The 12,085-nt window shown below is 42.9% G+C and overlaps 1 protein-coding gene across 1 annotated transcript; it reads right to left on the bottom strand.

Annotated features, from left to right (window-relative positions):
* Positions 1 to 1,467: 1,467 nt before the first annotated feature.
* Positions 1,468 to 11,260, bottom strand: LOC142796083 (uncharacterized; the record flags this gene model as incomplete). Its single annotated transcript, XM_075886201.1, is given in 4 exon segments — positions 1,468 to 1,535; positions 5,021 to 5,161; positions 10,137 to 10,163; positions 11,230 to 11,260. Coding segments are annotated over 4 exon segments (267 nt in total), but the record flags the coding sequence as incomplete, so codon positions are not given.
* Between the last annotated feature and the right edge of the window lie 825 nt (positions 11,261 to 12,085).

The raw sequence follows: 12,085 nt of genomic DNA on the forward strand, positions 1-12,085 counted from the left end.
TTTAATCGCAGATTGATGTGTGACTGAGATGAAGTACCGTACACAAGAAATTGAATTCATGAGATATCTTTTTGTATTTCCATTTGCGCATCTAACTATGCTTTTCAAAAGAAAGGCCTCCCATTTTCACATGTTACGCAGCTGCAGGGTGTTTCAACAACTGTGCACCGCATGATTTGATTGAAATGTGGGGTTTAACGTCCAAAAACCACCATATAGTTATGAGAGACGCCGTCGGGGAGGGCTCCGGAAATTTCGACCACCTGGGGTTCATTAACGTGCGCCAAAATCTGAACACACGGGCCTAAAATATTTCCGTCTCCATCGGAAATGCAGCCACCACAGCTGGGATTCGATCCCGCAACCTACGGGTCAGCAGCCGAGTACCTTAGCCACTAGACCACCGTAGTGTGGCAACTGTGTACCGCAATGCACAAAACTAAGGAGATAGAAGAAGGTATATATTCAGACGATGCCTTAATAATTGCTTTTTGTGAAGCGGCAGCGTCAACTACGATAGCAAATAATGTAATGAGATGGTTAACAACAAATTAGTGTGGATAGGTGTTAGCTCAGTCAGTAACTTGGGACTCAAATTAAAGAAAATCAGTGACCACTTTTTAATTTTGCAAAAATGCAGCCACTGGTAATTATTAGCAAATATCAATGGTGGTTTGGCGACGCTAAACCCCACTTAATTGACGTGCGGTTATCTTTACCAGCGAGAACAAAATTCAAACTGTGAAGAACGCAAATGTATCACTCATTTGGAACGCACAGAAGCGGCATTGGCGTCGCATCAAGCACTGACCTGACTTTCCGGGTGGTTCTGTGGAAGCCGTTTACAATAACAGCACGCGTAGCTTACGTACTTTAATGAATGCAGAACACATTTGCATTCGCCGTCCTGAACAGTAGCGCACTTCTGATGGTCTGCTACTTGCGCTCATCGAATCTTTGGTTTTGCTGAGAAATTTGGTGAAATATGATGGCTTCGCAGATTTACCAGAGGTTCATTTTTTAGACTGCGAAAGCCATGTGGCCTCCTTGCAGGATTGATAATGATTGCCCCATGTAGCGTGTCTATATGACTTAAAATGTTAATTCATCAATTGTATTTATTTGCTGCCTTGACGTCTATGTCTAGTTATGTTAAGATGTATCCCATAACGAAAAAAAAAACATAGTATTCAGGTGGCGCACAAATATTGCCATTATTTTATATTTGATGATTATCGGACGCGCTTCTTGAAACACCCTCTATAGGCCCTTTATACATTTGCACATAACTTATGATATTTTGTTTTGTTCATGTAAACTAATATGATGTGTAACAAACGGATGATTTCTGTATGTTGCGTAGTAAAAAGCGACAAAGATGGAACGAGGAAAGATAGAGGCGAAAAGTGAAATTGCAGACAACCAACGTGACAAAGTATGTTTCAATAAAAACTTGATGCGTTTCACCTGAAACGCTACCGCTCGCAACATTAGAATACACTTACCATATTTTCCTTTGCCAACTTGACGAGAACCTTTGAGAGCAAAAGAAGGAATGTTTACTGAATGGTGACAACATGAAGATGGTTTCTCCTTTGTTCTAATAATTGAACAAAAATGAAACACTCTCACATTTCATAACTTCCTTTTTTTCGTGCGCCAAAGCTGCGTATGTAAAACAAGGCTCGTCATAACAGGGCTGTTCAAATGGACCACGTAATGAAGAAATACAGGACATTATAGGTGTACTAAATGTTAACGTTCTTTAATTATGTCTATGTGTCCTCTTGACGGAATCTTTCACATGTATCTACTTACATGTTAAAGGACGACCGTCCTGTACGGGTGACACGTTAAGCTGAACAGAGTTTGTTAGGTGTTTTTCTATATTATCCGATTTACGGTCTAAGCATGAATATTAGGACAAACTAACGCAGTTGATGTAATCAGCATGATGATTTTTTTTACTTCTACATAGGTTGGCCCTTCAGGCGTAACATTTATTTTTGTATATGTGTATTTAGTGTTTAGATTTTAAGACGACTCTTCAAGATTGAATATGTCTGTCGACCACTATTATTGTGTCGGTGGCAACATTGTCACTAGTCTAAAATGTATAAGACCTTGCTTATATCTATGCTGTTGCTTAGTTCCGAGTATACTTCTCGTGCACTCTGCTGACATTGAACGAAATGGACATGTTTATTAGTATCTTCTATTAAATGTCATTATGCGGCAACTAAAATTACGTTTTATACATCTCAGTCTCAAGCGTGCAGCCTTGAATCAAACTTTCACTAAACACTAATCAAGTACGCCTTTCAAATTATGCACTACGGTTGTAGACAATCTCGCTAGAAAGCATTTCTTTCGAAGATTCACAGCACAAACCTGGCACGTAACGCGCAAGAATATTACGCATAGAGTGATGTGAGGCAATACTACTATTCAGATGTAACAATGCCGCCCATGAAGTGTGATATGCAGCCCACGGCTTCATAGCGCATAAAATGTTTGTTTCTTTTAATGCCACTCACGTGATTTACTCACTTCTCTCAATAATTATAACTTGTCCGGGTAGCCAACATATACCAGACTTGTCGCAAGCACTGTTTTTTTTTTGCGGGACACCTCAATAGGCTACGACGTCTCGTGACAAAACTACAGCACAAAATATTCATTTCAGAATGAGCATGCAGATTTAAGTTATTGTGAAGAATATTTTCTACATGTTTCCGCAATTATCACGTCATATTGTCCTCTAAAATTACTGAAAGACATGGAAAGTTCTATAATTTTAATGATCATTATTAGGTGGTGTCTTGTTCATTCCCCCCTCCCCCACCTTCGGTTGCTTCATGCACGACACGCGCACTTAAAATCTGATTTTACAGATGAAACACGTTAACATTCTACATCTCAAGCAGTGTTTTTTTTTTGTACTGCACTGCGTAATACGTTTCTAGATACTGTCCTTAATTCCCTTTTGCAACAAAAAATTGGCGGCTGAGTATATCCAACAATTAAAGTGATGCGTGTTTTAAGCCTCTGGCTGAGAGAACAATGAGACTATGGCAATTATGATTCACGCTAATACTTTAGGAGCGTCCCCGGAGGCGTAGTTTGTTGGTCTGACAAATTAGCCTGAAGGATCGCGAATTAACGTAGGAGACATAAAAATGTGACTGATACCCCTTTCTATAGATCGGTAAAACAAGAAAGTGAAACATGTCTTCCGAGAGGTCATTGAGCGTTTAATAGGCATTGCTTCACCTCAAGGCCGAAGGACTAGATGATACAGCAACAAACTGCTGAATCGCGTGAGGAACGACAAATAGCCGCAACTAGAAAATATCAGCGCGCAACTCACGAAACGACCACACACAGGATGAGCGCAGACTAACACCTGACCCAGCTAGATACTCAAAGCGCCCTGTAGAAACAGAAAAAAAAGGCGCACGATACGAGCGCACAAGTACACACAAGACAAGGGCGAACAGCTGTCACAGTTCTAACGTCTATGTGTGAGAGCACCGTACTTCTCTCGTGAATGCGGCCGCGGCAGCGAGCAAAGTGACCTTCGTGCGACACGCAACACGAGTCTGATAAGCGCGCACGCAGGAGAGATCCCGCTTCGCCTAGAGGCGGCGCTCTTCAAAACGCCAGAGGCGATCTACCTTGAGAGCGGGCCCTACGCACGCTTGTCGGGCCATATCATTATTGATGACGAAAACACGCTGAACCTGCTAAGCTCCAAGGACCGCCCAATTGTATCTGGTGTATATATTTGGCCTGCTGTTCGTACTCCTGGCTATATGCGCTCTGGGGCGTATATATTGGCTAGTGCCGAGCGATGCTGTACGTGAGGTCACTGGTTCGACGCCCCATGGAAGAGCATTCACATATTGTTTTTTTCTTCTTTAAAGTCTGTTGTATATATTTTACAATGTCATATGTTACAAACTACTTCATTGGAGTCGTGGTGGACCTCGCCATAAAACACTCTCGTGTTAAAACAAACGCAACCGATAAAGTTCACCGTGCAGCGTCTTTTACCAAAGGCTTGTCCGCCACTCTTCAAATAGCGCACCCAGCTGTTGTCTCAAAGGTCGCTGGTCGGATCCCAGCTGCGATGGCCTCATTTCTGTATATTCGTAGTGCTGGAGGTCTGTGCGCTTTTCTATGTCAGGACACGTTAAAGAACACAAGATGAGCATCTCTCATAATGGTATCTCATTTCGGGTAAGTGACACCTCACATAATACTAGCATCAATACAGCCTTCCTTAACTTCAGTATAGGTCCGTGGCATTACAATTGTGACTGCTCCCTTCCCTCTCCCCTCTCCACTCCCTCGAAACAGTGTGCGATAAACTGCGTAAAGCTGAGTTGCTCGAACGGTTTCAAGCTGACCGGTTTTCCGCCCGCGATCTCCGACGCCAGCGTACCTCCCACCGACTAGTTCGTCCTCAGCAACCTCTTGACGCCGCTAAGCTGTCCTGGTGTGGTGCCCCATCCTCGGACTTCTTCGACCAGCTCCCAACTTTTCTATATCCTCCCTTTTTCGTCCCTTGCCTGTCCTATTTGTGTATCTATAATCTTCCTATATTCTTTTATATCTGCACTGCTCCTATCCTCTACAAGACGCTTAGCCGTGCACTGGCAAGGGCTGCGGAAATAGGATTTTCTTCTTTTTCCAAGACCGCGCATTCATTCGTAAAGCTGTTTCAGAAGTGGGACGCCATGAAACATACGTTATTGTACTTCCTGTGTAAATCTGACTTGCCAATTTTAAGAGGTACTAGTCGAATACGTAAAGTGAATGCGTGACTACTATATCTCTGATTCCGGAAGATCACAAAGACATGCTGCACTTTGTATTGCTGTTCAGTAGGAACACCATAAAAAATTTGATCCACACTATTTTATGGGGTATACTTCATAGAATGTCATTGACTGTAAAAGCGATGTACAAATGATCAAAAGTCGATTGTAGTAGTCAGGTTTCGCTCTGCCCTTACCTCGTGTGGTGGTCGTGGACGATGTGGTGGTGGATGGTGGAGTGGACGAGGTTGATGATGTAGTCGTCGTTGCCTGTGTGGTCGTGGTTGACGTTGTGGTCGTGGTTGACGGTGTGTTAGACGTTGACGATGTGGCCACAGCTGGTAGGGAATCAAGCCAAAAAATTAAAGTTTCAACTAAGGGCGAAAGAATAGTAAGAGTAGCAGTGGTTTTTATCTGCTCCCACTCAGCTCTAGAAAAGGCTAGTTCACATGATTACAACCATTTGCAGCGGACAGAAATGGTTTTTGTGCTGTCGGTTTTCTAGACGAGAAATTTCTTTTGGATTTGCAATAAATAGGTTGTAAAAGTTAATCAACAGAAATGTGAAAAAAAGCCTGCTGTTAGGAAGAGCTCCATGCGCACAAGCTAATGTGTAAAAGGAAACACGCATGTGCCCTTCGAACTTATAGTGCCTTTTAAATGAACCATTGTCGGTCAGAGTATGTTTAATTCTTTGCATTACTCTGTAACAGCCCTAGCATCAGGCATAAGTTCAATAGAAAATGCATCAGCTGTATCAGATACGGCAGTTGCAACATTCTCAAAACCAAGCAGTACCGACAACACCCACAAACTCGTGCAACGCACGCCCCATCTCGCCATGCAGCTTTCGAAAATCGACCTTATGAAATTTGATGGCCAACTGTCGTTATGGGCGTCTTTTCTTTTTTAGAAGTTTAGTGAACTGATCTCCAACAACGGTAGGCTCATCGACGTAGACCGGTTCACCTGTTTACGTTCTAGTTCTGATCAGTAACACGACGTGGGCTATAGCCGGTATACCAGCAACGAAAAGCTTCTATTGTGATGCCCTGGATACTTTAAAAGAGCGCTTTGCTAAAAGCGACGTTATCTTTCAGGCTCACAAGCAGCAACTCATCCAAATGCGACCTGTCCAGTCGTCCAGCAATCTTCGAGAAGCTCGAAGACTTTACGACACAGTTTAATGTCGGACGCGCACCCTCAAACGTCTCGAAGTATCGGATCTAGGGCACTCACTCCGCAATGTCCTACCACTGATGCTGATGCTGATGATCTCGGATAGCGCTCACTTACAGATGAGAATGGGCCAGGAACCGGGCGGCAGGATACTTAAATGAAACTAAAATGAAATTAAAGCCAATTTGACGCATCCTGCTGAAGTCGCTTCCTCGCATTATCATCTTCATCTTCAACAAGACCATCGCATGATGTCAGGGATGACAAATGAAGTGGAAAGAAATCAGGACAAGAGAACGAATGTGCGAAAGGCCAAAAAAGAAAACTGGGAGAAAGAAGAGAAGACAGAAGTGCACGAGGGGATGCCATATTGGATGTTTGGAGCCAGTCAGTTGCGTGCGGGCCGCATTGCTATTCAGTCAAGCCCATATAAATTCATTCAGGCAGCTGGAAGGATACGCTGCTAGTGGTACTGCCAGATATATCCAAATCGTTGTCCTTCTTCTTCATTTTTTCTAATTTGTTTTATATATTTTTGTATCAAAATCTTCTGCACTTTTCACCTTTTTTAAAGAAACATATATTATTGTTATTATCTAATTTCTCTCCTTTCTATCAATTGTTGTGTAAAAAATTTCTATTTTAAGGTACAGTGTGGCCAATCCACTTGTGGGTATGAGCCAAAATCTTGGCGACAACACAAGAGAACTCAATAAGTGCCCAAGAACAAGAATGAAACCTCGCAGGCGAGAAGAAGACGGTGGATGATTGGAGCAGCCTAAGTCCTGCTGCAGGACTGCAACACGTCGATAGCCGCCCGAGTCTCTCCCTCGGCGAGCTACCGTATTTGTGCTCCGGTCTTCCAGCTGGCGGACAGTGCAGCGAGTGGCCGGGACAGGCCAGCGTCACGCCGCCAATTTTTAATAAGGCGGGCTCGCAAAAGCCCGTCTTCTACGTCACCATCACACAGGTCTGAGGAGGCTGGGTGTGTCAGGAGTGCCTGGCGGTATGTGTCTCCTCGCCAACAATGGGCTTCGCCAAGAAGGCGCTTCCAACATCCCTGCTGAGCGTTCCACAAAGCGATGACCTTCTGACAGCGTTCGACTGCACGTAAGCCACCGCCAGCTTTAGACCGTTAAACGTGTTATGAGGGACCGAATGGTTTTTAAAGTTTGTTATTCTTCTCCGTGCACTGTGTGTGCTTGAGTGTGTAAGGAAGGGTGCTTTTGTGCCACACTCCGTGTCCCCTTCTTGTGTCCATTCCACTTGACTCAAACAAAACTGAGCCGGGCGACATCATAACGTGACACACGCCAACGTACTGTGTATCCAGTCCAGAAAGACAGCACACTCATCAATAGAAGGTAAGTATATATTTATTACTGCATTTTATTCGAACGGAAGTTCAGGTTGAAGAGCAAACAGTCCTGTAAGTTTATGTAAGAGAGGACGTGTCGAAGATCCAAGTTGAAGATTTTCGCTCTAGGGCGACGCAGTATTCACGACACCAATCAACCATGGAGTGTTTGGCCTCATCCATAAAACCAGTTCCTCAGAATAACGCCTGCTTTTTCTGTGACTCCACCGAGTAGTGCGGCTTTTACGTATGTCAAGAAGATAAGAAAAAGCGCGTACTATGCACCGGTCACTGCTTCCGCTGCACCTTGAAACATCGAGTGGCAAAATATTGCAGGAGAAAGTTCAAACGTACCAAGTGCAATGAAAGCCCTGCGGATACAATGTGTGACCCACGGATGATGAAATTGACTACCACTTTCGACAGGTTACCAAAACCAGAAGAAGTCCAAGTTAGTGTAACTGACAACTTGAAATGGCGCGTATATCAACAAAGTGCTGCTGCTTGGGCAGCTGGCGAAGAAGGCAAAGTTCTAGTTTGAGTTTCATTTGGCGCAAGCAGGCAGCACTGTTTCGTGACGAGGAGATTAGTTGAGAAGTTACATTGTCGAGTACTTCATCACGAGGGCTTCCGGTCAGATATTTTGGAGGAAAACATGAAGAGAAGTACTTTCCACGCGTGTCTGTCACTCTGAGTTCTGTGCGTCACTTCAGCTAGAAGCCCTCGTCACGACGAAGATCAGCCACCAATCATTGTACGGCTGTCTAGAGAACCCCTCGGCTAGCTCGAACACTGTAAGGAAATTACATCTCTGACTTCGACCAAGCTATGAGCCCGAACGCTGTTGACATCTTTATTGGTAGTGACTAGTACTGGCGCTTTGTCACTGGAATCATTTAGAATTTAGAAAATGGACTAAAATCCATTGAGACCTATTTAAGATGTACGCTACATGGACCAGCAACTTTGTGTGATAACTCCTTTTATGGCACCGAGGTTATTGTACTGAAAGCGGCAGTGAAGATTAAAAAATCACTGTAGAGAACAACAATGACATGGAACACATAAGAATATTGTCCAAGGAATATGATGTGACCTGAAGCGAAAACACAGAAGCTGGTTCTTCCGAAGACCCCAACAAGATATTATGTGCTTCAATGCAGTAACACGTGTAGGATTCGAGATATCCATGTGATCTTGGTAATTAATCTAAGCAGCCTCCGTACTTACCATTCAAGCCGGAGGCAAGAATATAAAAAGCCCCGGGACTGGTTGGGCATACTAAAACCGACATGTTATCGTGTGGTGCGGGAAACGCTAAGAAAACAGTTTGGCAAAAGACCGATAGCAAACTGCAGACGACATTTCGTTTATGCTACCCAGGTGGCAGGTTGAAGTCTTCCCCAGTTAAAAGGAACAAGAGTTCCGGAAAACAGAACGCTGCTGGCGTTCTCACAAATGGAGCACCCACACCTGAATTAAAGTCGAACTATGCCTGGTGGACAGGGCTAGGATGGCGTACTTGTGAAGAGACTGATTAGTCAACACCACACATCTCCACCAACTCGACCGGGCTACTGCTTGGTTACGATGACTTGCTTCGAAAGCAATGCTGGAAAGTGAGTTGCAGTGAGCCTTAAACGAAAAGAGAAAAAAAGCTGACGAGGCAAAATCTTGGCCAGCTAAAACTATCGTTGCACGGGTCACTGCAACTGAACTTTTTCAAAGACTTCGGCGAGCGACGAGTTTGTTGGAAAAAAAGTGACAATCAGGAAGACGACGATCTGTTCTGTCTTCGATTCACGCACTGCGGCAACGCACAGAGTCGGGTGTTGGTTTCTTGAAAATAATCCTTTTTTTCTCAATGGGAAGCTTTATTTTCTTCAAGTGGTACTGTTATCACCAAATGTGATCGCCATGGTTTGCTGTAAGAATCAGTGAGCCTGCTTGGGGGTATATAACATGTGAGAGCCTTACTCACCCTTTCATTTGCCCAAACATTATAAGAGCATCTTTATTGCAGCGGGTGACATGATGGTTCATACAATTTGCATTAAAATCATTTTCATCACTGGAATACTTTTCAGCATGCAAATTGTGACATTTCGTTCAATATTAAAGGTAAGCATTGTGATGGTGCCAACTGTGTTATTCCAAAACCAGCAACAAGGAAGCCATGCAATGAATATTTCCGTATACGACTGCCTAGCGCAGCACATCAGGAGCTGAATGATTGCAACGGCTTAGAGACACCTCACAACGTAGTCACGCTCGTCATTGTCATTTCAAATCAAGCAATTGAAAATTAGACCATCGATATTAACATTGGTTGAGCTGGAACCAAGGGCATGAAATGAACAGTTCACGAAGGCAACTTGTTGCTCCATGGCTGGCGTAAATTATTTGTAAACGCATCCTCTATGTGCAATGTAAGGGAACTTGCCAAAAGCAATTCCTGCTATAGCAGTAAAAATGTTACTTTTAAGTGTCTTATATCTTGAAGCAAGCTTGAGCGCTACATCACATTGTTCACCAATGACAGCGCACTCACTTCAAGAGCGCCAAATATTAGGTCTGGCAATATTGTTAGGTACAGAGATTATAAATCTCAGAGAGGCATTTCTACACTTGTGGCTGTGCAGACCAACTGTACCAGCGACAATATATAGTTTAGTTCTTCACCTACGCTCTTCCCTGAGCGCATCCTCAGTCGAGTGACCGCGCTCTTGCGGTGTCTGTTATGTGAAGGTCATAAAGAATAAACGTTTCTTACATACCTGTGCTTGACGTCGAAGAGTTCGTGGCTGCAAAAGTTCGAATTGAAAAAGAATTCACATTTGAGTTTTTGTTCTTGTTTTTCATCTTGAAATTGACGTGGAATGCCAGAGATATATGCTAGGTGTCAAAAGAACACTTTAGTTCCTGTCTGTCACGCAGAACATCATGCAGTACACTGTTACATTGTGGTTTATTATAAAAAAATATGATTCATAGTACTCCGCTGTAAAGGCGATCTTTTAAGGAAATGTGAAAAGGGGGGTATTTGGAGACTCGTTGTAAGTCAGTACAAAAAAATAACGACAAACCTACGGAACGGTGGTGGCTGTTAGCAAAATTTCTGTCTATGAACACATGGACAAACACATTTTACATATGCCATTTCTCAGATGCACATTGTAGGGAACTGTGTACTAATGCGATGGAAATAAACCAAAAATCCATTGCGTGTTAGTGCTCGGCTGCTCAGATTTGCATTCATCGTTGTCTGTTTTCTCTTGACGACTGCAGTAAATCTTTATCTCATCTATGAATGCGTTATGAATTACTCCAGTGCAATTTTTTAGAGGCCGTTCATATCAACCGCATAAGTCACCATTCACAGCTAGATATTCTGGAAGAGTGCTTATTACCGGCTATTAGAATAGCAGCTGGCGATAATACCTAATAACATATTCAGCGCATTGCTTATCTCGCTGGCTAAAACCGGCGTTTTGTCTGTCGACCCACGTTTTGTTGTAGATGACTCTAAAATTTCCTTCTTGCGGAATAATGCTTAATAATTTTCTTGCAATAGCAAGTGCGTACAGAAAGGCGCGCAAGTTTTTTAATACAGAGGACATAACTGAGAGAGGACCTATTAGCAGGCAGTGGTTGCTGGGATTTGGGTAGAGGCAACAAGATGAATTGAAATTCTGCTAATATATATATATATATATATATATATATATATATATATAGTTTTCAAAGGTTTTGCCTTGTGTTACAGTTTAACATGAACATCAAGTGGCCACACGTTCTTGTTGTGAAGAGTATTGTTATACGTGGGTTAGACTGCACATGTATTGAGGGTGAAGCGCACTGAAATCTCACCTGGACTTTGCCCATTCACATCACCGCATCCAGGTACAGCTTTAAAGAAAAAAACACATTAGATATCGGGTTGTACAGATACGTTATGTCATAACTGGCAAATAATGTAACAAATTTTACGGCCAGAAATATTAGAATTTTATATAAACGTAATTTATTTACAATAACACAAAACAAAACACGCTGAGTGGTTATTATGGCATGATAATTTACAACAGGAATATTCACGAAGCAGTAAGTGAGGATATCCGATATCACAGTGCCTGGCTTAAAGGTAAATAGAGCCCCAAAGTACGTGCATGCTATTCTCTTCGCACATTAGCCGCGTATACAAGTACATTCTTGTGTATCTTATGCTGACGACGCAACCGAGACTGCTTCACGAGATTTGTATTATGCCATTTGTGTTCTTCCTGTTATTCAACAGATTACATGTGCGCTATGAACGTTCGTGTCATCGAATGACATTCTTATTCATCATGCATTGGCGTTATTGTGCGCTACATTGATTTCTTGCGAGCAAATGAAATGAACATCATGACATCATGATGGCACCTTGTCATGTGCGTTAAGAGGTATTAGGTGTGTAGTTCATGATAGGCTTCTCTCAACTCCCTGTTGATGTCGATCACGCACAAGTGTGACGTCATGCAAATTTAGGTACTAGCCTAGCATTACGAAATGACCACGGGATCCCCGAGACACTTTAGTGCATTTCTATACGTACGTGACATTCTCAACGCGATAGTCATGTAATGATTTGTCAATAGTGTGATTAAAAAAACTTCACTACAGTTAGTGCGAAATACGAAGTTAGTGCGAAATACGGAGACGACATGAAAAGAAGTAGACAATC

This window comes from Rhipicephalus microplus, unplaced genomic scaffold, assembly GCF_043290135.1.
Source record: "Rhipicephalus microplus isolate Deutch F79 unplaced genomic scaffold, USDA_Rmic scaffold_1084, whole genome shotgun sequence".
Taxonomy (NCBI): domain Eukaryota; kingdom Metazoa; phylum Arthropoda; class Arachnida; order Ixodida; family Ixodidae; genus Rhipicephalus; species Rhipicephalus microplus.